This window comes from Astyanax mexicanus, chromosome 6, assembly GCF_023375975.1.
Source record: "Astyanax mexicanus isolate ESR-SI-001 chromosome 6, AstMex3_surface, whole genome shotgun sequence".
In the NCBI taxonomy this organism is placed as follows: Eukaryota; Metazoa; Chordata; class Actinopteri; order Characiformes; family Acestrorhamphidae; genus Astyanax; species Astyanax mexicanus.
Window position 1 is genome coordinate 24,971,139 of NC_064413.1, and position 27,232 is coordinate 24,998,370.

Below are 27,232 nucleotides of genomic sequence, written 5' to 3' on the forward strand. Positions count from 1 at the left end.
GATCGTCGATCCTCTTTTTGACTTCGATACTCGAGATCGTGACCTCATTTCGATTCGATTTCGATAAAATATCGAGATCGTGACACCCCTATTATTTAGGCAAGGAATGAAAATGTTATATTTATATATTTTTTCTTAGTAAGTATTATGTTTTTGTAAGTTAAATAATGTTATTTAACTTACAATGTCCTTGTCTTTTTCTGATAATCATAAGACTGTAAAAACATAGAACTTTTTTTAATATAGTTGTTCTATGTTTTTTTTCTGATGATTGTTTAGTATTTGTATTATTAGTATTATTATTAACACCATTGTTATTATTATTAATACTTACCATCACTGTTGATATTATTATAATTGTTGTTTTTTTATTATTGGTTTTTTGTTGTTGCTGTTATTGTTTTTGTTGTTTTTTTATTATTGGTTTTTTGTTGTTGCTGTTATTATTTTTGTTATTATTATTATTTTTATTATTATTATTATTATTATTATTATTATTATTATTATTATTATTATTATTATTATTATTATAAGTAGTAGGGTCAGTATGATGGCGCTGTGGTAAGCGGTGTTTCAGCGCCCCCTGCTGGTCGCAGTGTAGAGCTGCTCCTCTCTTTCTCTCTCTCTCTCTCTCGTTCTCTCTCTCTCTCTCTCTCTGTTTGACGGAAGTCTACGATGTTTCCCGAGTCCGGATGCTTTTCCCCGGATCCTGTTCCGCTGCAGTTTTCCGCCCTCTTTCCCCGGAGAAACCGGCTGTAGTGCAGGCCGCCCCTTTAAGACGGCAGCGTGTCGCTTGTTTAGTGTCTGTGTGTTTTGTGTCGGCGGACTCTGTGGCCCGGAGTGTGGAGTCTCCGCTGGACCGCAGATCAGACCCGCAGCCTTTTGTTCTGATGGAGATCAGCTCCTCTCCTCCTCCTGCCTCCTCTGCTCCTCCTCACTGATACAGCGGAGAACAGCTCACCCGCCGGATCTCCGCCGGACCCGCGGGCTGATCTCAGGACTGCGGGGGGGGAGGTGTTGATGAAGAGCGGGGACCCGGGAGAGGAGCGGGGTCAGACGCAGTGAGTGGGATCAGTAATATTCTCTATATAATAATAATAACCAGCATGGAGCTCCTCACAACACACACACTGAACACACACACACACTGAGCGCTGTCAACACACACACACACGGCGAGTCTTCCAGCGGCTGCTCCCCCGCAGCTGTGATAAAGTGAGTGTTTATCAGAATATGATCTGGTTTAGGTTTTTTTTTTCTGCAGCAGCTCGGTTATTTAATCAGTGTTTACGTTACTGATCTGACTGTGTCTCTGTGTGTTAGTTAGCGCGCGCGTGTCAGGGTGAGCTACGTCATCTGGTCTGGTCTGTGGTGTGTGTTGAGCTCTGCTCTGGGTGTGTGTTGGGTTAGCTAGCTTGGGTTGCTAGCTGACTGAGTTAAAAGAGTACAGAGTCTCTATAAGGTTTTATACTCTGTGGATCAGTTCACTCAGCTGCTGCTGCTGGTGTGTGTGTGTGTGTGTGTGTGTGTGTGTGTGTTTGTGAGGACCCTGTGCTGTGCTGTTAGTGTGTTGTGTGGTCTGTCTCTCTCTGGTCCTCAGCCTGTCTCTCTCTCTCTCTCTCTCTCTCTCTCTCTCTCTCTCTCTCTCTCTCTCTCTCTCTCTCTCTCTCTCTCTCCCCCTCTCTCTCTGCCTGTCCATTCAATTCTATTCAGTGTGCTTTATTGGCATGAATTGGCCAAAGCCTGAATTATGCCGTTTTAACAGTAAAATAAAAGAATACTAAACTGTTTCAAAGATTAACAATTTCTAGAGTGTAAAACAAAACATAACAGAACCGATTCTGCATTTTAAATCAATGCATACAAATCAATAAGTACTAAAAGTAATGTGATAAATTAGACTCTCACTCTCTCTCTCTTTCTCTCTCTCTCACTCCTCTGTCTCTTATGTAAGGCTGGAGTTCAGACACGCCGCCGCTAGGCTGTACTAATCTCCACCCAGCACTTCCGCCCCTCACAACCTGTCCACCTCCAACAAGAAAAAATAATGATCTCTTTTCACCTTTAGTTACTGGATTTGGCACTTACCCTTTATATTGTGTGCCACAAACGTTAGATAAAATGTAACATAATTATATGTTGTGTAATTGTACAGTGTGTATATATAGTGTAGTTATATATGTGTAATTCTAGTGTAACTCACTATTCAGAGTGGGAAAGCAAACATATTCTTTCTTTTGCAGAAAAGGAAAGGTTGTACTTAACAGAGGCAATGAAAATGGTTACAACAAGACAAAAAAAATGCTGTGTTTAAAAAAAGGTTTTAGCAAAGTAAAAAAAGGCACATTACATGTATTTGAATTAAAATAACATATTTCAATAAGTTTTTAATGCAATACTCATATTTTTACTATTATTCATAAACTCATTATGGAAAAAAACTGCTATGGCAATGTTGTTCTTTCCGTTATTCATTCTGTTTAACTGTGTACAACATACAGTACATCCATAACAAAATAACTTGATATTTGGTAAATTTTTTCTGAGCAAGTTACACCTTGACCAGACAATCAACCATCAACAAGCCTCTGGCAGAGTTTTAGTTGTATAGTTGACCACTCAAAACAGAAAACATGTTTTGATGGGTCATTCCAAAAGCTTAATATTAGCCTGATTTTTCAATTCCACAGCCACATTTCATCTCTGTACTGTTAAAACACAAAACTGTGCCCAAGTTTAAACAATCTGTCGGGTGGTCTGAGGCTATGTTGAAGAGTTTTATTTTTTTATATTCAATTTTTTTCATTATTCTGTCTAGAGTTGCACGGTGTACCGAAGGTTCGATTCTTTTTCGATACTACGTCATCACAAACGATTCGGTTCTTTAGCGTTCGATGCTTTCGATACTGTATATAGCCCAGTCACTAGCTTCAAATGAGTCAAATTAGTAGGCGCGATTTGATTCAGTTCATAAGAAAACTGATTCACACCGCTGCAGTCGGTGTGGCAGGATTCAGATAAACTTAGTGTTCTGAACAAATGAATCGATTCACGCGCAAGCCAGCAGAGCAGCAGCGAGTGTAGAATGGCGACGGCTACTTGTCCGCGACTTGTGGACAAAACGGGCGCGAGGAGTGAAGTGTGGGAAAATAGTCTGAGATGTAGGCATCTGTTTTTTATTTATATTTTTAAATAAAATAACGAAAATAACGAAAACTGAAAGTGAAACTAAACTACTTTATTTATTAGCGCTGTTTTCACTCCCGCAGTTGTACAGCGGGGGGTGTTGTGCCGATTCTGTCCGCGAATCGGGAGTCGGATTCAGTAGCGGATTCGGCACAAGCGCGGCGGCACCTCGCGGTCCGCGGTGTTAGTTGTAAGCGCTCGCGCTAGCCGCAAAATACGACAGAAAACACTGAGGGAGCTGCAGAGTTATGTGTGGGACTAGAATATGAGCACGAGGAGATAAAAGAGAACCTTTACCTGTGAGTAGCTCACATCAGAACACGCAAATCTCTCTCACTCTCGCTGTGTCTCTTTCTCTGTTTCTCTCTCTCTCGCACGTGAACTCCTCCGCGTTTGACCTGCAGCAGTGTGTTTAGCTGTTCTTAAAAATAATTTTAATTAAATAATAGTTCTATGCTTCTATGTTACAGTGTTATTTAACATAATAGCAGACAAGCACCCTGATCTCTACAAAGAGCTGAGAAGTCGACAGGTTAGTGGAGTTAGTCAAGATACACTCTGTCTGTAGCTTTACTAAGATTTACTAGCGACTGCTTATTAAAAACGGTAAACGGTTGATTAATAAAACGGAGCAGTGAGTGTTAAAATGAACATAACATTGTAATGTTTTTTCTGTCTCTTTATTTTCCTTATTCAGAACTTAACTTCTGCCCGCCCGTCAGGTTCACATAGTCAGGCTACCATTACCTCTGGTTTTAGTTTTAGTTTTTAGGAAGTGTTTAGATAATAATGTTATAGTTAAGGTTATAATAACGAAACTTGTTTTTTGTTCAAATGTTTCATTTTAGAATAAAAACGTTTGCACCGATTGTTCAGTGTTCAATCCAGTTCAGTCAAAAATAAACATTTTATGTTCAGATATTTTTGTTTTTTTTTTCTTCCAAGTATCGTTTTGGTATCGAGAATCGTGATACTACAGTTGGTATCGGTATCGAAGTCATAATTTTGGTATCGTGACAACCCTAATTCTGTCCACTTTGTTTAATATGCCATCTCTAATGGCAGCAAAACAGCACCAGAACATGAAGATAGCATCTTTACCAGCTGGTATAGTGCAGTGTTCCTGAGGTGGAATGCCTCACCTTTACTTTTCCAAACGAAAGTCTGCTCATTGTGGACAAACAATTCAAAGTTTATCTTCTCTGACCATAAAAAAGTTCCTCCAGAAGGTTGTACTATATCCTTGAGGTCCGCTGCAAACTTTAAACAAGCTTGAGGGTGTTCTGTTAGGAACAGAGGCTTCTTCTTCGGCAGCAGGTCTCTACCTGGGTGGTTCTTGGGTTGTTTTTTAATATCCATACAAGTTTCCTCTCAACTGAAAGGTAGCAGTGTGGGTCTTCATTCAGACCAGGACAAAGTGGCTACACTTCCCAATAACCTATACTTACAACATATAAAAGACATTTTGAAACGAAATGTTGTTGAACCTTTAAATGTAACTTTGAAGTTACTGTATTTAGTAAAACGTGTAATTATTTGTTTTTGTAACTTTCATTTATAGGTTACTGCAGCTTTGCCTGAGATGAGTGCCTACAGCAGGGAGTTGTTGGCTTTAGAATAAACTGGGACTGTCTGACAGGAGCTGAGTAGAGGTGTACTGTTCCTAGGTGAGTACATTTTGCTCAAAACTCTTAAAAAAAGATCCAGATATTTACCACGGCCTGTACAGTTCAGTGCTAATATTATTGTGTATACAGAGTACCAATACTGTGTGGGCTTCCCAGTTCGGGTATCTGCTCTAACAATCAGCTTATAAAGTGACCTGAGTTGAACTGGGAACTGAGATACACTTTCATCCCGGTTTGACACCTGGTCACGTCATACATCAGGATTATATTTGGAAAAGACCAAACAGCATAAAAATGCAAGTGTAAACAGCCCAATACACATTGCAAACAGATACAAATCTGATCACTCAAACCACTTCATGATGTGGTCTGTGACAAACAGAAATGTATAGTAAAAAAGTAGAACTACCTCACTACTGTACTTAAGTACTAAAATGCTGTATCTGTGTCTGCTGGAGTACTATTTTTTCTCTTACTTCCACTTTTACTTCACTACATATTTTCAGTGAGTTTAATCCTTTTACTCTGATACATTTTTACGTGCTGCGTCGTTGCTCGTTTATAAATTAAAAAAATGTTACCAATCCCAACGACATTATCACTAAAGCTAAAACAGTAGATGCTCTTCACTGTCACCAGGTTTTGATGAAGCTCTTCATCATTGAGTGAATCAAGTGATTAAGCTGATCTTATAAGAAGACCACGGTGCTCCCGTTCTGCCTTTTACTGCTTTCTATAATAACTACAGAACATAGTACTGTACTTTTACTTTCAGTACTTGAGTAGCACATTTTACAATAAACTACTTGCCATATTTAAGTGCAAAATATTTTGAGTACTTCCAGTAGTTCCCTTTAAAGAACACTTCCACTTCTTCTAAAGTAAATTTTTTTATTTGTACTTGTACTTTTACTTTTACTCGAGTCTGGGTATCTAGTACCACATAAATCGAATAGAAACCACATTTTATAGAAGTTTAAAAACATGCGTCTCTCCAAGGTCCATTCAACAGCCAAAACTCTTCCCAGTACAACCAAGACACCAGTAATAGTTGCTGCTCAGTGAGTGAATTTGAATGATCCATCCCATTACAGTACAATCTGACTATCTGGAGATGCATTTAACTATCAAGTGTAAATGCATGTGGTTAAAATCTTATACAATCCAGATACCAGTCATGTGAAGTGTGATCTTAATGTCCGTAATAATCCAAAAGTGTGTAATGTAATGTAAAACTTACACTAAATTGTAGTGTATTCATTTTGTTAATAATAATTATCTGATAAGGCTTTGTCATAAACCACTGGCAGGAAGATGCTGGGATTATTTGTATTATTGAACTATGTAACTGCAATAAATATCAACCTAAACAACCTCAGAATATAATTTAAGGGTAAATCATTTTATATTGTTTCTTTTAAAGCCGGTTAGTCAGAAGAGGGAGAGACCCAAAGCCTTTATTTCATCTCTTTTTTTTCTGTCTGTTTACAGAACTTGTTCCTAGAGCCAGAAGGCCTCTGCTGTGACCTTTCATCCTTGATCATGACATCACCCCCGTCACCTCTCTCATCCCCTTGCCCCTGTCCTCCTCCCCCACCATCCCTCCCCTCCTCTCCCACTCCGTCCTGTCCTGCCCCCTCTTCGCTCCCCCTGCCCCCCTCTCTTCCACCCACGGGTGAGGTAATGGTGTTGGCTCTGGGACGAAAAAAGCAGAGGCTCCTCATCGCACTCTCCATCTTACCCAACCTCTTCCTGGCCTTTCTGCTCTCCTCCGACCCCCTGCTGACTCTGGCATCCCCCCATCACTGCCACCTGCCAGGGACCACCCCCACACCTGAGCTGCTTAATGCCTCCTTGCCCTGGGAGAAGGGCGACAGGGAGGGTGAGAGTGGGCGACTCTCGCTGTGCAAGCAGTACCTGTTCATCAACGGCACCCGCTCTGATATCGTGGACTGTCAAGCTGGGTGGGATTACAACGTCACAGAAGGCCTAAAGAATAATATCGTGACTGAGGTAGAGAAACTGGTTGTCTTATTTTTAATAAACTCATTACTGTCATAACAAAACCTTGTATTTTTCAAACAGTAGTTTTAGAGTATCTATTTAAATAGTATTTAACCATGGCTTTTGGTCATGCACATACACATACACATATCCTAGCAATAGCGCCAGTGTTTTTAAGACAAAAACATCAGCCATAACAAAGCAACAACCTTAGAATTAAACAAGTAATGGGGCTCTGAGTGGTCCAGCAGGCTAAGCTCTGCCACTATGATCAGGAGATTGCCAGTTCGAATCCTGTTCATGTAGCTTGCCATTGGCTACCAGAGCTCAGAGAAAGCACACTTGGCCTTGCGCTTTCTGGGTGGGTAGATGACGCTCTCTCCCCACATCACTTCAAAGGGTGATGTCGCTCAGCACAAGGCGTCTGTGAGCTGAAGTATCAGAACCTAGTCACTGCGCTTTCCTCTGAGTGTGCTGTGATGCTACTCAGCAATGCTGCATCCCTGCACAGTTCAGAAACAGGGAGTGGCTGACTTAACATGTATCGGAGGAGGCATGTGCTAGTCTTCGACTTCCAGGTGTTGGGGCATCACTAGTGACAGGGGGAGTCCTAATGAGTGAGTTGGGTAATTGGCCGTGTAAACTGGGGAGAAAATGGGAAAAAAATTATTATACAAGTAAAAAACTGGCAAAATGATTTTTTTTTTTTAACTTAGTACTTTCAATATATTTTTATTGTTTATATCGGTATTGGGCCCAACACTGATGTTTAATCAATGTAATGTATCAGATATTGGGCGAACACGGCTGCCTGGCCACTTACCAATCCAGATTCCATTACGCTACGTTTGCTGGACAATAAACCCAGCCGCATCCCTAGTTAGTATAAAAATCACTAATGGCATCTAATTTATAACAGATTATAAATGCTTTAACAATAAGGATTTAACAAGTCTAAACACAGACCCAGTGGCTTTAAATCAAAGTAATAATAATGTTGCTAAGCAGGCAGGTGAGTATATAGGGTACATTGTATGGTTGAAGACACAGAATGAGAGGGAGCATGATCAATCTGGAGAATCACTTAGGGTAGAAGGGCCAGACCATTCAAATACAAAGCAGGTGATTTAAAACCAATTTCAGCTTCACATGAAAGAAAGTTCTTACTACTGAACAGCCTTGGCATGGGTGCTTTTGATTAATTTAAACTGTACCATAGTCTAATGTTTTGGCTGTTGCTTGTAACCCTGGCAATTGGAGAATAATGTTTCTTGACTATTATAACAGAAGCAAAAATGGAACTGTGGTAGAATGTGGTAGAATGTATTACTGTGGAATCACAATAATTCATTCCAGGTTCATGGCACTGGTATAGTGCTCTTTGGCACATTCAGCAACACACCAGTTCCAATAGCTTATGTTATTACTCTCTCTTGTGTATTATTGCTTAACTATAATGGTATTTCTGATTTCTCACTAAATTCTGAAGGGCAAATATGTTGTTCAGAGTGTAGCCAGACCATTCCAAACAATAACCCCTTAACACGTTGATGTCGATAACTGGGACTGCATTTGTCAAGACTGTTTAAAACCTGAAGTATTGCAATTTTTATCTCTATTGTTTAGCAATCTCTATTGCTAAAGGGTTGTCTCCAAACTCACACCCCTAGAGCTAAAGGCTTAAAACTGTAAAAGGATTAGTATTAGTGCTCCTTCTCAATATCATGTCCTCCATTTTAGTCTAAAATATTCCTGTTTCTGTTTATCCTAGTTGCACCTTTAGGACAGGATGATAAATATTCATGTCTTGTGGTCTACTGGAAAGAAGTGTTGTGGCTCTGTTGTTGATTTTGCTCCAAGGTCGCTTAATTTGTGCAAATCTAAGCCTCAAGTGCATTAAATAAATCATTTGAGGCACATAGTTCAGCATAGTTCAGTTTTAAATTCTTTGTCCATCCTGGAAGGATGCAGCAGAGCCATGAAATGGCATACTGTGTTCTAGGGCTGCAGCTATCGATTATTTTTGTAATCGGGTACTCTACTGAAAAATCGATTCGATTAATTGAGTAATCGGATAAAACTTTTTTTTTGTTAAAGAGCAATTAAAAAGGCATTTTACTCAATAATGAATGACCAATTGGTTTACTTTTTTAGATAAGTTATATTTTTAAATTCACAACATATATTTCCAAATTGCAAATACAAATAAATAAGACACAATAAATAAATAAATAAATACCACAATAAAAAAATACATTTAATCACATTACTTTCACATTAGGATTTCTTGTAAATATCAAATATAGGGTATAAATCAATAAAAAGGCATAAACATCGTCTTTGTGTTGTGCATCTTAGCTTCTGAGACGTTGTCAGTTCTGCCAGTGTTGGATCAGTGTGCTGCATTCTTTTACCACCAAGCCGCTTCTCCAAAATATATCAGGACCTGTGGAATAATTGTGATACACAAGTATTACAAATGTTGCTTTTTTCTTTATTTATATGTTGGACTACTTGGGTCTAATTACATCACTGAGACTAATAACTCTAATAATAAATTCATGGGCGTGCATTTATGAACACTAAGATTGACACCTATCCATTGGGGCACATTAGACACTAGTGGTAATTAATATTTTATCCAATAAATAAGAGACACTTCCTTATATGAACAACACAGTGTTCATACAGTGTTTGTGTCACTGGCCAAATGTACTCTTAGATGAAGAAATCATGCATTTAGTTTCCAGCCAAAGTAACTTCAGTTTAGCTAACTTTTAACATTTTTATTTTTTATATTCTGAACTCCACAGCGCTGTGTTTACTGTTTACATAAAGCATGTATGAACTTGTCTCTGTTCTAATAAACTAACCACACATTATAGACAGTGCTTCTATTAATTCACACTCCAAAGCGCTGTCTTTTTTTATTAATTCACGTTAATGTCAATCTCATTGATTTATTATAAGTGATATTTACCTGCTCTCTCTGCGTCCTCGCGTCTCGAGTGTCCTCGGCTTAGATGGTGCAGCATTAAAACGCGCTGTTTTGGCACTGCACCGAGTACAGGTCACAGTTCGAACATAAAATGCTTTTATTCCTTTAAAATCGCTGTTTTCTCTCGCCATATCCATTTTGCCGCTGCTCAAACCTCCGTCTCCTTAATTAAATAAACGATTACTCGAGGCACAGAAAATTAATCGATCAATTTTGTGAATCGAGTTACTCGATTTACTCGAGTAATCGTTTCACCCCTACTGTGTTCTTAAAAAGTCCAAACAGAATATTATGACCTTGTTTCCACACTGAATGTCATTTTTTTTCAGCTTCACTGACAATATAGGAACACCTTGTAGTTCTATAATTACAGGGTGTAGTCTTTCTGTTTCTGTGCATACTTTATTATGCTTTTTTACTCTGTTCTATAAATGGTCAGGACCCCACAGTGCAGAGACATTCTGGCATGGTGAGTTTGTGTTAGTGTGTGTTGCACTGGTACAGTTTTATAAAACAGCAGTGCCGCTGGAGTTTTTAAACACTGTTTATTTACTATCCTCTTCATTAGACACTCCTACCTAGTTGCATCTCCTTGTAGATGTAAAATCAGAGGCAGGAGCTGGTTGGTGGGCTATTCTCAGTCCTGCAAAGACACTGCAGTGTTTAACAATACCATCACGGGGTCTTTGAGTGGTCTAGCAGGCATAGTGCTGCCACTATGATCAGGAGATTACCAGTTAGAATCCTGTTCATGTAACTTGCCATCGGCTGCCGGAGCCCTGAGAGAGCACAGTTGGCCTTGTAATGTCCTCAGCACAAGGCGTATGTGAGCTGATGTATCGGAACTGAGTCACTGGCTACTCGGCAATTCTTCATCAGCAGCAGTTTGAAAAGAGCTGGTTCGAAAAGACTTCACATGTATCAGAGGAGGAATGTACTAGATGTGTAATTTGGGGACAAAATGGAAAAAAATTGAGGGAAAAAATTAATAAAAACACATTTAGCACTGCTGCATCTGATCTACTCATTCTGACCCTTGAAGAACAGGTAAAAACAGGAGTATAATAAAGGACTGTAGTCTGTAACTGTATTCTCGGTAGAGCTGATAAAATTGGCAATGAGTGTAGAAGCAAGGAGATGGTCATAGTGTGAGGGGAGAAATGACTATGACTAGAAAACATTGCAATTAGGTTTTATTAGTGGCTTAATTTTCAGCATTGTCCGTCCAAGTCATCATGGTTTAACATGTATTTTACCACTGTCCTAAGTCTCAGGGAGTTCATTAATGCTGTTCTTTAAGAATCTGACTTTATACATATTTTTTAACGGTTACTTTGTGCTCAAATCTGTGCCTGGTCCTTTGCTCAAACTTGGCACACAAGTATATCTTATATTAGTCTGATAAACCAAGCCTAGTAAAATAAACATTACATATAGTCATACTCTGTGAGTGTGAGTGAAGCTACACAAACAGCTCAACTGGAGTGCACCTTGTTAACATTCACTGTTTGGTCTGCTGTACTGTAGGGCTGCAACTAAAGACTAGACCTGTCACAATAACCATTGTGTTGAACAATGTTTTGTCCCAGAAGTGATTGTGATAAACAATATTATGATCATTTTAAGACAGTTTAATGTCACTGATATAAGGAGTATATATTAGCACTTTACTCTTAAAGAGCAATTACGTTTTTAATTATTTTAAATTAGGGCTGCAACAATTAGTTGACAGTGTTGATTATAAAAAAAAGTTGACTACCCTTTCAGTGTTGCCTAATTATTTATTTATAACTGCAGTGCATTACACAAGTAACAGAGAATAGAAATGCAATGGGTTAAGGGCTGCTCACTTACTCAGTTCACACTCAGCTTGCTCACCAAAAGTGCCCAAACACAGCAGATTACATATTTTCTTACTAAGGGCATTTAAATTCCATGCTCAGCTGTTTCTATAGTTTTGAAGCGTTAAAGACAGCTAGGATTAGGATCAGCATACACATAGGACTCAGAAATAAAGAGCATGGCAAAAACAATAACTGACTAATTGAGTAATCTTAGAAATCTGCCAGGTGACTCTACTACCAAAATAATAATTAGTTGCAATCCCATTATGAATATTTATACACTGGAATTGGAATATAAAATGCATATAGAGCTCTGGAAAAAATAAGAGAGCACTACAGTTTCTGAATCAGTTTCTCTGATTTTATAGCTATTTATAGGTATATGTTAGAGTAAAATGTACATTGTTGTTTTATTCTATAAACTACGGACAACATTTTTCCCAAATTACAAATAAAAATATTGTCATTCAGAGAATTTATTTGCAGAAAATGAGAAATGTCTGAAATGACAAAAAAGACGCAGAGGTTTCAGACCTCAATTAATGCAAAGAAAACAAGTTTATTTTCATAAAGTTTTAAGAGTTCAGAAATTAATATTTGGTGAAATAACTCTGGCTTTTAATCACAGTTTTCGTGCATCTTGGCATGTTCTCCTCCACCAGTCTTACACACTGCTTTTGGATAACTTTATGCCACTCCTGGTGCAAAAATGTAAGCAGTTCAGTTTGGTTTGATGGCTTGTGATCATCCATCTTCCTCTTGATTATATTCCAGAGGTTTTCAATTTGGTACAATCAAAGAAACTCATCATGTGGTCTCTTATTTTTTACAGAGCTGTTTATTCTAAATTATTAAAAAACAAATAAAACAATCCTCTGATTGTAAACAGATTTTTTACATTCAGCCCATTCACATTAATGGGCTCTGCTTGCTAAGCAAACATAATTTGCAATTCTGTGGTCAGCAAACATTATTATTGTATACATAATATTGTATATTGTAATGTCATTATTGTGACATGCCTAATGACAACTTTGGTAGTCAACTAATCTGTATTTTTTCTGTTAGTCAATTAGTCAACAATTATTTTTGCCGTGCTGTCCATTTTTTCTTCCTGTCAGCAAGGCTTCTGTTCCAATGGAAACTTTTTATATTTTGACATTACTTTTTTCACCTAAAAATTTCAATGTGTTTATATGAGACAGTGATGGATGCCACAGATGATATTATTTTCAGGAGATCTTAGTCAACTCAGATGTGTCTTAATACAGACTGCCTTCAGCACTGTGTGTAGTGCATTCCAGGTAGAAATTAATGACACATCGAAACTGAATGAGTCAGCATATTTTTATAATCAACATTGTGAATGAATCATCGCAGCCGTAATGTACAGTAAACATTTCCTTGCTTGTATTTCTGCTCTGTTGCTTCTACTGTCCACTTAAGAAATCACAGTATATTACAGTGGATATCTGGTTAGAGCTGGTTATTATGTACATCACTTAGCAACCAGTGTTAGTGTTATGTGTGTAAACCAGTTCTTAAGAGGCCTACAGTAATGCCTCACTATTTAACTGCACCGCGTCAGTCAGCCCTGGACACTGAGGCAGTTTGTGTGGAGCAGCATTTTCATCACATTAGTCTTAGTCCTTTGAGTGCATACCTCACTTATGCAACACTGTACAGGCCGTTCCTCACCATTGTTCAGTCACTTCAGGGAGTGGAGTAGGAAAAAACAGCAAGGGCTGCATTCTTATCGTGATCACTGAATGCAGCGTATCTATTTTAGAACCTGCGTGGTGGGTTTCCACCCAGACGTTTCCACATGCTTTGCATTTCTACTAGGTTCATTTGTACTTGATGTAGTTTCTCTAGTTCAGTAGTCTCTTAAAACAGTTTTGAGATTTGATTTTGAATGTATTATAATCTTATTCTTTATGGTATAAATGTGCTATGAAGCTGCAAAATCATTAGGTCAACTTAGTGCTGGGTGGTATGGCCAAAAATGCATATCACTGATTTTTTCAAGATTCTGACGGTTTTACGGTATATCACGGTATTGTTATTCATTTTTCTTTATTATTATTTTTTGCGTGACTGGGCTTTAAAATAGGTTTGTGAGTTACTGTACTGTTAGGAGTACATATAATATAAAACATTAAGGCTTTGATTAGTATAGAGTTTACTTTGTCACGCAAAATTAAACAATATATGAAGAAATCATATTCAAATCATTCATTAAGCTACAGTATTAATACATTTAAAAGGGCTACTTTATAGAGCTCCACAGCACCTCTAGCGGTATGGCGGTATGAGAAAAATGCATTCCGGTTCTAGTTCCCCCCACGCTATACCGAATGAACTGGCATACTGCCCAGCACTAGGCCAACTAATAGGGTAGAGGTTCAGGACATCAAATAACCACTTTTGATTTCATGAAGAACCATTTTTGTAACTTGTGAGGTTTTTTAAACCTTTAAATAGGGATGTCCTGATCTGATCCAGTGACTTAATCCAGTGAATTAATTCAGAGTTCAGTACCATTTTTTTACTTAACCACAGGGTTCAAAATGACAGACATCATTGCCCAGCTGGCACCACTAAGGAGAGTTCTCAGAGGGTAAATAAAAGAGTTTAGTAAAGTCTACTCTATGGATCTGTTTTCATAATATCTAGAATTAAAACTATGTTAGAAACACTGTTCTATCAGTGGGAGAACCACACATCTTCCTTTATTTAGAAACCAGCACTGAACAGAGACAAGTGGAGGCTAATGCTAATACTAATACACTTCTACAGTATACAGTGGAAACCCAAATCATAGCACATTCAACTTACTCTAAAATAGCTATTTCACATCAGTAGTCAACATACAACAACAGATATTAGCTCTGAGTATGTATCACTGCACACAAGTTAGTGTTTTATGTTTTAAAGGAACTAGGAGCTGAATGGTCAGGGAAAAGAGCCAGAATGGTTTATATATAACTGTCAGACTCTTCTTGCCCTTAAAAAATGATCCACACTCAGATATAGGGTCCATCTCCCTATGTATTAATAGTAATACTCGTATGCATCACTCAGAGAACCAGTTGCAGCACATTTATTTTTTAAGAGTGCTGACATTTCACATAGTGCCTTTTCTTTGCCTTTTCTTCACTTCCTGTCTGCTTGACTTCTGTTTTGGCAGTGGGATCTGGTGTGTGATCAGTACTGGCTGGTCCCAGTGGAGGAAGTCTGCTTCATACTGGGCATCCTGACAGGCTGCCTGGGCCTTGGATATGCTGCTGACAGGTGAGTTGTAGTTTTAACAGCAACAGCACGCAGTGATTCAACCAGGCATAACAAATGCACAGAAATGATACAAGTATCCATATGATGTAGTCCCTGCCAGGCAAAAACCTTGTGTCTCCAATGTAACCGTTTTTTACTTTTTGAGCCCTATTGTACACTGTGTTGAAGGCATGTCACAATGTTAGTTGCTATCTTACAACCTGTCAACAGTCAATAGCATCAGAGTTTAGAAATATGTCTACACTGAATTGCGTGGTGGTCTGGAAATGAGGTGTGTCAAATTTCTGATGTGTTTCCATCTTGGTGATGGAAAATACAGGTGTGCCACTGACTGATTTAAACCCTGACAACAGTCAGTCGTCCAATTCCATCTTAGCCATGCAAGTAAACAGCTTGTTAGTAAATTAGGGCAGTTTATGCTGGGATTCCTCATCCACCGTAGCACTCTGGTAAGAGAGTACACTCTAAAAAACAGAGGTACGATACAAGTACTTTTTTGTACTCAAAGGTACACTCTTCATAATTGTACCCTCAAAGGTACAATATTGGTCTTTACAGGGTCAGATTTGTTCCCTCTGAAGTACAAAGTAATTTCTAACAGCAATAAGTACAAATTTGTACCATTCAACCAGCCAAAAGGTACATTCAGTATTCTGTACCATTGTACTAACAAAGAATATATATTTTAATTGCGCATTTTTCCATTTGAAAGCCAGGCAATTTTGGATCATGAAGTTCTTGACACATATTTATTTGATGATAATGTGTATAATCTTTAAAATCTATACTGGCATAAAAAATATGGGTACAAAAAAGGACTTTCACTGAAAGGTACTTTTTTGTACCTCAATATAAGGTACAGCCCCAGCGACAATCTTTGTACTCTTTTAAGTACAAATCTGTACTTACATTTCTTAGTGTGTAGACACTGAGACAGGAAATGCAGTTTTGTGCTTTTTATATAAATTAGCAGCTCAGCAGGAGTATACAGAGTTACAGTGACATGGTTATCTGAAATAACAAATAGACACACTAAGTACAAGAAATACAAACATTCCTCATGCATAAGCTTTCTTAGTTACACATACTCAATAATATGATAAAATCACACGTTAAACTAAAGAGTAGTGCATTTACATCTCTGCCGCTGAGCTTATTTAATATCTGTACTTGTGTTATTTATAGTTAGCTGTATTTAACTGTCTTATTTTTAAACTAACTAAAACAGCTTCAAATAACACCACAACAGAAAGATATGGAGTTAAAGATGCAAAAACTTGAAACTAACCTTTTCACAAACGTATGAACTGAACTGGTTCAGTAGAGAAACATAAAGCTTCTAGCTAGCTGCTGCAGCTGAACACTGTGTGTAAAGGACCCCCAGAGCTGTCCAACTACTGTCTGAAAAGGCCTGCTCTACATGAATGTGCAGGTCAGTTTCCTCTGCTGAGAAGCACAAAGCGAAGCGCTGTTAAAATATCAACGTGCCAAAGTCAGAGTGCACTTGGCTCTGTAAGGGAATGACAACTGGCACACTGATTGGTTTATTTCATGTTACAACTGAAACACACCCATGATTTCTGCACACTTTAAGCCGCGCAAGACATATTTTTTGTGCCCTGACGACATTAAAGACACACTAACACCCTAAATCAAGCTGCAAGATGCTCAATTGACCAGTGTGCTATAGATTGCTAAAATGGGGCCCTTTGACGTGAAAAATCTGTTTTTGTTGTGTCTCAGTGTCATGAAGAATGGGTCAATAAGAATGTTTTAAAATGTTTATTTCTCCTGTAAAGTTGGAATTTTCAAATACAAGGTTTGTGACTATACAGTTTTGAGTAGTGTGTGTGTGTGTGTGTGTGTGTGTGTAGGTATTGCAAATGGCGGACCTTACGATTCAAAGTTCTAAGCATGGCTGACTGTGGTTGTTTTTCTTTCTCCAGATTGGGCAGGCTGAAGACTCTGCTCACCTCTCTTACTCTCTCTGTGATTTTTGGCACACTGGTGTGTGTCTCTCCCTCACCACCAATCTTCATAGCCATGCGCTTCTGTCTGGCTGCTGCCAGTGCTGGAGTCTACCTCATCTTATATATCACACGTAAGTGATGAGAATTTGGAGAGAGATATTTAACGTGTCTGATTTGCTTTTCCTTGACATGGCAGACAAAAGAACAGAAACAGAAAGATAAGCTGGTTCTGTGTTGATCATTGACACATCCACATGAGGGATGACCAAGTAAAAGTAAATGTGAATCAGAAAGACAGACATATCCCTTTAAGTAAAGCACTTAAGGTAAAATTGTAAGTTTTCCAGCAAATGTTTTTTTTTTTTTTTTTAAGTTCTGTTCTATTGTTTTAGTTACAACTGATGTTTCTGTAATGGTCACTTTGTCAATTTTTCTTAAAGTCAACCTAAAATCTATTTTTTTTTGTGTTAATGCTAGTTAATGCTGTATCTGGCCATATCAGTATGGGATACTAGTTTTTGTAAAGTAGTGTTTAAAGCTAGCTGCTATACTTACATTTTGAAAATTTGAGGGCTTTGAAATCTCCTGCAGGACACTTGGAGAAGCTGCCTGCTTCTCTCTACTCCGCTTAATAATTCCAGATCAGTAACAGGAATCAACTCAAATTCTGCAGGTTTGAAAATAGACAAAAAAATAGACAAACATAACAAAACCACAGGTTTGGAGGATGTGAACTGTTTGATTTGTATTCAGAAACATATTAAATTTAAAATGAAGTTCAGAAAAGAGCCCATTTTATGATGTTGTTCATTATATTTTGATGTTAGCTGATTTAAATTTTTTTATATGTTATATTACAGTTATAGTTTATAATTTTCAATAATGTTCCGTATTAAATATGAAAGCTTTTAATGTAATGCTTGAATAGAGATCCTCAATATTTAGTGGTGTAATGTCAGGCAGAAAAATAACTAAAATCCTGACCTGTAAAGGGGCAGAATCCACCCTGAACCCTGAATCCCCTCTATCAGTCATTGGCCACATTCACACTTCAAGCCTCATTGATCCATTCTGATTTGTTACTCTCACCTGGTGGGTTTTTATCCGTAAATCCCTGAGTGACCTGTACCTGTAGTGTGAATTGGATATGTAACTAATTTAGGACTATGCATGAAAGTGACTAAAATTAGTTGTAAGCAGATTGAATTTGACAATTCCACTCAAATTTTGTCACATTAGGGCAAGCAAAAATGTGAACATGTGTATGTGAACATAGCCATATAGTATAGATACTATATAGCAGGGGTCGGCAACCTATGGCACGCGTGCCACTGCTGGCACGCCAAGGCATAATCACTGGCACGCGACACGCTGGACCAGCATCAGCAAAAAAAAAAAATCAGACTGACAGCACAATCCTCCAATCGAATTTGCTCCTCAACGCTCTGCACTCAGCTCCCACCCACTTTCCCACAGACCCATATTTAAATTTAGCCTAATCAAAGTCAGTTAGCCCACCTAATAGCGTTACAAGAGATGACAGAGCCTCCGGCTTAAAAAAACAAAGCTAGGGCATTTCAGCCCTCCTGGATGGAAGACTATGGTTTTGTGTATCGCAGCTCTGATCAACTGGATGGATGGACAGGACGTGAAGATGCAGCTGAAGAGCTCGCCACTGTGGGCACGCTGGACATCTGCACCAGAAAAGTTCGGCTGTCTCAAGAGCATTGCATTGGCCTTGTGTCAGTGTTCGGCTCAACCTACCTGTGTGAGCAGGTATTTTCGCACATGAAAAGTGTGCTCAGCCCTATCCGCAGCTGTTTGATGACGGACAATTTCGAGTCATGTTTACGATTAAAAGTGACAAACTACAACCCCCAGATAAGAAAGCTCAGCCAAGAAAAGCAAGGACAGGGATCACACTCGCTGGTAGGCAAGGCATTCATTCAGTGCAAGTTACGCTTATCTATAAAGCCACGTTAATTCAGAGCTGGACTCTGTTATTCTGATTACACAAAAAAAATATATAGTAATAATAATAATAATAATTTTATTTTTAAAGCACATTTTCTATGTAAAAAAATCCAAATTTGTAGAACATATTAGTTTGTGTGTGTTTATTATTATTTATTATTGTTGATAGTGGCACACTCATTGACTAGAAATGTTAAAGTTGGCACTCCATGTGTCAAAGGTTGCCGACCCCTGCTATATAGTATAGACTTCCACTGAAATCTGTAAAGTTGCTATTTTGGAGGTGTCTTGTTGTAGCTGTGATGATGTTGATCAATTGTTAATTTCCTCATGGTGGTGCCTATTTTAAATGAAAGGTTTGGAACTGTGTGATCCTTCACTACGACTGCTGGTCACAATGTTGGCGGGACTGACGACAGTTGCTGGAGAGCTGTTATTGCTGGGTGTAGCTGTGGGATGCCAGTCGTGGAGGGGTCTTTTAGGAACTGGAGCTGCTCCTCTGTCTCTCTTCCTCTGTTACGGGTGAGGAACTGTTGGAAACCTGTTATTTAATTTACTTTTGGCACCATATACTTGATTGTGTCAGCTTTCAGAACAAGGTTATACAGGCCATTCGGTGTACTGTCACTGCATGAACAGACTGCATCTAGAGAAGCATTAAACCATATTGATCTGAAATTCCCTAAGAAGCATGAAGACATTAGCTTCTGTCAGTGACCATTAGCACGTGTCTATAACTGTCCATCACTTCCCATTCCATAGATACAAGACTCCTCTGCCAGAACTAATGTGTGCACCTGCTACATGTTGGGTCACTTATCTTCGCTTATCTCCGTCCACTTAACAGTTTGTCAGTATGGTGTCTGTTTGCATGTCCTCAGTATTCCAGGAGTGTTTCCAGAGTCTCCGCGCTGGCTCCTGCTCTCAGAGAGGACCGGTGACATGAACTCCTTCAGCGATCGCAGCGAACGACAAAGAGAAGACGACGGATTCACAGGTCAGGTCACAAGCTTACTGTGTGACATTACATCACAGTTTACTGAGTGAAATGCTGTAGAACTGTAGAAAAGACCCAGTTCTGAGTTCAGCTATTTGGTATGGATATAATGCTTTCAGTTTCCTTTTCTAATGCACCACAAGTTTTAAATATTACTGTTCAGTGCAACTCTGATTATCATGGTTTGTATTATCAAATTGAATGTATAAAAATGGATATCAATCATTAATGAAGAAATTGCATAAAATCCAAAAATGCAGTTTTCGCAAAGAAAACATTTAGAGATATTAGTGAATGAGGCTCATTGTGACAACAGGTACTGCATATTATTGAACAATTAACTCACTAACAAAATAGTGGTGTACCAAGAAGTTGTTAGAATTAATTACCAAGTGATTATAATATTTCAAAGGATACGTTTATTGGAAAAAGGAACTGCCGTATTCTTTTGGACCTAGTTGTTTGTTCTGTATGGTATCCTGGCTCCAAAAAGCTTGATTGGCGATAAATCTGATGAACAGACAGGCCAAGAATGTGTTGGAGTTTTTTAAGTAAACAAAACGTGTAATTTTTAAAAAGCAGCAGCAGCTAGCGTTAGTAAATGCGGTCCGACAGTGATACACTGAGGAAGGCAGTGCTATCAGCTATCAGCTAACGGCTCATCCCACATAGCTTGTTTTAACACGGTAAACACGCAGACTACAGTCTGATATACTCACCTCTAAACGGTGAAAGAGCTAGGGTTTAGCACGGTTAGCAGCTAATGCTAATACTGCTTCAGCCTCTGTACTGGAAAGACTTCACTTAAACACTGAAACTGAATTTTGGGAAAATTAAAGTGTTATTATTAGTAGTGTAATCTCTACATTTTCATATCTGAAAGTAAAAAAAAAAAAAACATTTGCTTATCTGTCTAATTCTCTCACATTTCGTTGTTCTTGTAGAGCTGGAGTCAGAGCCTCCACCTTCTGGTCGCCCCCACCTGTCCTTCCCAGAGCTACTGCACAGCAGAAACATCTGGAAAAATATGTGTGTTCTAGGCTTTACCTCGTAAGTCACTCTTACAGTGTTCACATTCTCAGGATCCACTGATTCCACTCACCAAAAACCGAAGTTGTAACTCTCATTAAACTGGTCAGACAGTCATAGATAAAATAAAAGGAGATGTTTTTAAAGTTAGAGACTAGCCAAAACACAAGTACAATAAACAGACAGGGTCGGAACTAAAAGGTGCAGTAACAAACAAGGGAAAAGGCAAAGGAGAAACTCTTCACAAGCAAAGGTCAAAACTGAAAGCAAATGAGAAAGGGTGAAAATCTAAAAGATGCAGTTTGGCAAAAACAGGTCTGAATGCTACGCAAATGACAACACTTTGCTATGAGCTTGAGAAACAAATAGCATTAAATACACAGAAACTAGTGATACACAGGTGTCTTAATATCTCATTAGAAGATATTTTTGGATTTTAGATCAGTAATTGTATTTCTCAGTTCACGTATACTCTTAACCAGAGTTTTCTTGGATTTCTCAGTCTGCGTATGCATAAAAAAAAATCATATCCAGGTTCCAGAGGTTAGTTATGAATGTTCATATTTGGGGGTTGATGTGTTAAACACAGCCGCAGCACTAAGTTTAGGTTTTACATGATGTTTTCATCCGTTTAAGACTCTAAGTTTACTTTTGCAAAGCAGAAATCCGATTAGCGCCTGACTCATGTAAATTCGAGAGTTTTCCCACTATTTGATTACCAAATTTCATGTAAACTCTGATCAGATAACTGGCAAATTCTGATGTGCAAGTAAAAGCACTCAGTGTCTTTGAGTGTCAGAAGTGAGAAACGTATTCAGCTTTAATCACATAACACTGTAGCATGCTTAACCTTCCCTTGCTTGTTTTAAAATACTGTATTTTCTGAAATCATGAAATCATATTCCAATTTTGTCAAAATAAGAAAAAACAACAATGAAGATAATGAATTCCAAGTCCATTTCTTTTACATTTTTTCCGCTTTTTGTAAGTTGAAATATTCAAGGATACATTTATATTCTATCACCCTGCATCCATTACAATGAACTTCATGTCTTTTCTTTATTTTTAAATGTTTCGTAGCACATTTACACACTATTTGAGAGCAGTTGTGCATCAGAATAGAAAATGAACCAGCCAATGAATAAAATTTATAAACCAGTAAACCAGTAGCTTGGCCCCGCCCACTGCACGGGAAAATAAGTAGTACTAGAGCAATTTGGGCAAAGTAACAGCTATACTTTACAAATTTAATGTGATTTAGGACATGTTTTATTCATGTTTTCTTTTTTATTGTTTAGGGATAATTTATGAAAAAAGTTTAATTTAAAATATTAAATATTACACACAGGCTATCAATGCAATGAAAAAAAACTGTAAAATATTTTAGTTAATTGTATTTATTTGATATGTAGATTTATAGTATGTTATTAGAGTCTTTTTTCTTTGCATTACATACAGAAAACAGCATTCTTATTTTTATTTTCCATCACTGGAGATAATTCAGGTCTAAAAGGGTTAATGAATAATTACTCTGTAAATAATGCTTAAATTTCCTTTGTGATAAATAAAATATCTATCTATCTATCTATCTATCTATCTATCTATCTATCTATCTATCTATCTATCTATCTATCTATCTATCTATCTATCTATCTAATGAAAAATAATATTGTAATTCGGGCTAGGTTATTAAAAACAGGCCAAATGAGTTTATCTCTGTTTTATTTCCTTTCTCATCCCCCTCAGGTTCATCTCTCACGGCATCAGTCACTGCTACAGCTCGTTCAGGGGCGATGTCAGGGGCACGACTCCCAGTTTCTACTGGACGTACCTGCTGTCCGTCTGCGCGGGAGGAGGAGCCTGGTTGTTGCTCTGGGTGACGGTGGACAGGTGCGGCCGGCGGGGAATCCTCCTGCTGGCCATGACCATGACTGGGCTGGCATCCCTCATCTTACTCGGGCTGATGGAGTGTAAGTTCAGATAATGCCAGTGTGGATGTTTGATTTGAAAGCAGAGACAGGTGTTATGAGAGTAAATATTAAAGTGTTTATCAATATGATTCAGTTTGTGAAATCTGAGAACTGAATCTGAGCCACCTTTGTTAGAACTGTGCTGTAAAGCACACTTTATCGCCATCATGTGGCCAAACAGTGGTAATACACAACTTTACTACAGCTTTTAGCTCTTTCTGTTGTTTTCTTTATTCAGCATTAATAATCTTGTTTTATGATGTTTTCTTCATTAATTGTAATAAAAAAAACATAAACCTCGACTTAGTGTTGTTGATATGGCTAAAATGTAATATAATATGCACATTTTTATGATACATCACAGTATTTTATTTTAATCAGATTTTCTTTTGATAAATCTAAAAAGCAATAGGCTCAGAAAGACAAAGTACATTTTTTCCAAAATAATAGTAATGTTTTTTGTTTCTGTGTGTAGATCTGAGCGAGTCAGCCATTACGGTGTTCTCTGTGATGGGCCTGTTCTCCTCTCAAGCTGCTGCCTCTCTCTGTATCCTCTTCACTGCTGAAATCATGCCCACCATCATAAGGTAACACTCCACACCTGAGCCCCTTTATATAAGAGTGACATATGTCTTTAATTGTGCTCCAGACAGGTGTGACCCAGTTAGTTTCCAGGAGCTATGATAGAAGAAATGCTTCTATTTATCTACTGCATGGAAGAAAGCTTACACTTATTGCAATATATGAGGAGAAGGAGTGGTGTAATATTAGTTTAAAATGGAAATGTTATTAGTTTAATATTAGAAACCTAAATTTCCCTCTGTTTCCTGCAAATATACATACAATAGTTTTGTACATTAAAATGTTGTCTGCTGTGGTGGTTTCAAGAGAAAAATCTGCAATCAAAAATGCACAATCAGTAGTAAATGGGAGCAAGTGTCCTATTCACATTATGGCTACAGGAGTTTCCTGGCCTACCCTCTTCTCCCCAGACACAAAGCTTACGCCGGTTGCCAGATCAAATCAAATTTATTTGTATAGCGCTTTTTACAACATGATCACAGGACAAAGAATCAGGCAAAACAATAAACATAGAAAATACAGAATACAGAACAACCAGTGAGCACGGAGGCAAGGAAAAACTCCCTCAGAGCTGCAGGAGGAGGAAGAAACCTTGGGAGGACCAAGACTCACATATAAACGGCTTTTGTGTCAAGTGAAACTAGTGGTTAATTACCCAGCTATGGTTAGTGAACCTTACTGAAGCTCAGTGAGTCAGCTGACCTGTTTCCATGGCTGCAGCACACTGTTCTATACCTGGCAACATGGGGTGTGTAAATGGGACTGGGGGAATGGTGGTGGGCAGGTTCAGAGGCTACATCCCACACAGATTTTCGTAACAAGAGCTGCTGACAAGAGCTGTCGGTGCTTAAACTCAGCATGTTCTCTTAATACCTAAAAATACATCCTGATTATGTTATAAGAAAATATAATTCTTAATGGGGCTTTAGGTTTTCTTCAGAGAAAATGCTAGGATTAATGAGCTCATTAATTACACTTTATATGCATCCCCTTTTTTATATTTTTGGCCAGTTATATTAAAATGGGTCATAATACTTATTCTCTATGATGTTATTGGTATTGTTGCCATGACCTGGAAAAGGATGTAATGTGATTTGGATAATCATTTGTTGAGGAAAAAAACTATTTATTTGGTTACTCTGACCCTAGTTGGACACTTTAGGAAATTATTTAGCGTATCTTGATATCTGATTTGTCTTGTCTCGATTGATTTCATTTAATAATTTTGGTAAAATTCTATTGAACTAAAACTATTGAAAAGTCTGTCTTTAAAAAGTGTACCAAACTGGTTTTCTTTCAGGCCTTCCTTCCTTTTTTAATGACTTGAACTTTTTATATATATATATAAAAAGTTATATATTTTATATATTTATATGGTTGCCAGGTGTTTAAAACAATGCACTATGAGCTGAAATATCCCTTTTTCTGATTTACTATAAAAGTTTGCTAGTTCAAACATGCCTTTAGCTTAAAGCTTTAAGGAAAGAGAATACGAGAGAGGATAAAACTCTGAGAAGATTGGTCTGGAGTTTAGACAGCTTCAGCTGATCATAGAAAGCGAGTCACTCCTTTTCTATTGTAAAGTCAGGAAGGAGAGAAAACAGAGTTAAAGTGAGGAGATGGGGCAGTGGAGGGTTGCAAAAAAATTTCATGTCCACAAAGAGGGTATTTATAAGACGTTAGATTTTGTTATTTAATAACTGTAAAGATAATTGTAAAGACAAAATATGTAAATACTACACCTCTGGTCACTAGTGTTTTGACATTTTGTACTCACAAATGTTCTTTTGTCTTTTTAAAACTATTTTAAATAATCATACCCAGTGTCAGTTTCACAATCATTCACAGTGATTAAAATAACCGATTTTAACATTTCCTACAGTCCTCGATTCACTTGCTACTTAGAGATCTAGACTTTTTACACTCCCACTGTGTAAAACTCCCTACTCATACCTGACCATGCTCTCTGTTGTCCTTGCAGGGGCAGTGGTGTAGGTGCTATCCTAGCTCTGGGCTGCGTGGGTCGTCTCAGCTCTCCTCTGATGGATCTGCGCAACCATTACGGCTACTTCCTGCACCACGTGGTCTACTCTTCCCTGGCCCTGCTGGCCGTCCTGTCCATCCTGCTGCTTCCCGAGAGCAAACGAAAGCCCCTGCCACAAACACTGGCCGACGGCGAGCAGTACCGGCGCCCTCCGCTGGGCCGGAGGAGGAGGGACAATGTTCCGTTGCTTGCCACACCCAATCCAGAGACCTAGCTTACCCTGGGAAGCACATGCACTTGTTCACCTCAGCCCATTCCCTCCTGACTGTCACCATGTCCATGCGGGAGAGGAAGCCAGGGGGACTGTAGGACCGCACCGTCAAGCCCTCCTAACCTTCCATCTCGTAATCATTCCTAACACGCATAAAAGGAGCCACGGCACGCCGAGTCCACCCAGGCTCCTGTTGAAGTGTGAGGGGTGAGAGACTGAATGGCGTAGAGAGCGACCCACGCTCAGTGACACGTAGTACGGCAGGGCTCACAGCTAATCCAGTGCCAATCCCATATACCATGAAACGAGGAGTAAAACTCCACACAGCCACAGTCAGGGAGCACATCCAAGTTCATATGACCCATGCAGCATTCAGCGACACACCCACTTAAAGCATCCACCAGACCACACTTACACTTCACAGAGGCAAGGGCTCAATACATCACGGTCGTTTTGTAAATATCCTAACTGTACTCTCTCTCTCTCTCTAAGCTAAAGTAGGTTTAAGTTCTCTAAGGAAGATTGGGAAGATAGTCTTTGCCCACTTCAGTACTGTATAACATGTTGCTGCTGGCCCAGAGGCACTATAGAGGAGGACACAGGTAACGATTGTCCCTAATTGCAAGTACTTCTGTTATTTATGAATGGGTAATTTATAAGAGCATAATGGTTATGATTTATTAATGCTGGACTTTGGCATGCCAGATATTTCTACATACAGATATTTCTAGTCTGCTCCCTTAAAATATTATTTTCTACTCATTTCTAAATTACAAGATCCGGAATTCAACTTCAAACAACCCTCACACTCACGAGAAGTCCATCTCATGATGAGTATCACTGAGTGTGCAGGGGAAGGAGTGTGAAGCAGTAGAGCAGCAGAATGTTGGCTTTGTCAAGGCTTTTTTTTTATGATCAGGCTTTGTATTTGGCCTTTTGGTGAGTTCTCTGGAGTCTTGTTTTAATCACAAGAGAGGAAAAGTGCCAGGAAACTGAAGAAATGGGAAATGTAGCCTTCTGTTATAACCAATTATCTGTCCATTTGTCTTAGCTTATTTTAAAATTGCACTTAATATTTCTTTATTTGTGGTAATAACACTATGGATGATTATTAATAATTACAGGTGATACAAACATACTGGGCAATAGTAATGAGATTTCATCACTAATTGCTTAAGATTATTTACCAAGTAATGAAAGTGGTGTAATTATGTTAACTCTTTAACAAAACATAATTAAAAATAAAAATGTTAAAAAATAAACATTGACTGTCTTTGTATGACTCATTTCACTCCTAAAAACAGGCGCAAACAGTAGGGCAGCAGTGCAACTCATTACCTGGGCTTCTAGATTTGTATTAATGCCAGGTGTCTTGGCAAACTATTGTCCAAATGATATAAATCTACAATCCCACACTATAACCTGTTAAACATGAATTGCCTTTTATTTAGTTGATATCGAAGAACCGTTATCGTGTTTTCCCCACCGGAAAAGGTGCACT

The 27,232-nt window shown here is 38.4% G+C and overlaps 1 protein-coding gene across 2 annotated transcripts; it reads left to right on the plus strand.

The window, feature by feature from the left end:
- The first annotated feature begins 656 nt into the window (after window positions 1–656).
- slc22a17 (solute carrier family 22 member 17) lies at window positions 657–26,993 on the plus strand. 2 transcript variants are annotated; one of them, XM_007256927.4, is made up of 11 exons: window positions 657–1,061; window positions 4,748–4,853; window positions 6,306–6,827; window positions 14,851–14,954; window positions 16,901–17,055; window positions 19,255–19,420; window positions 19,780–19,895; window positions 20,840–20,945; window positions 22,671–22,894; window positions 23,370–23,481; window positions 25,458–26,993. In XM_007256927.4, the coding sequence occupies exons 3-11, from the start codon at window positions 6,357–6,359 to the stop codon at window positions 25,732–25,734; spliced, it is 1,731 nt and encodes a 576-aa protein (XP_007256989.1). In that variant the 5' UTR covers window positions 657–1,061; window positions 4,748–4,853; window positions 6,306–6,356; the 3' UTR covers window positions 25,735–26,993. The 2 variants fall into 2 exon arrangements, with proteins under 2 accessions (XP_007256989.1, XP_049336396.1); XM_049480439.1 differs by lacking the exon at window positions 657–1,061 and adding an exon at window positions 1,113–1,215.
- The last annotated feature ends 239 nt before the right edge of the window (window positions 26,994–27,232 follow it).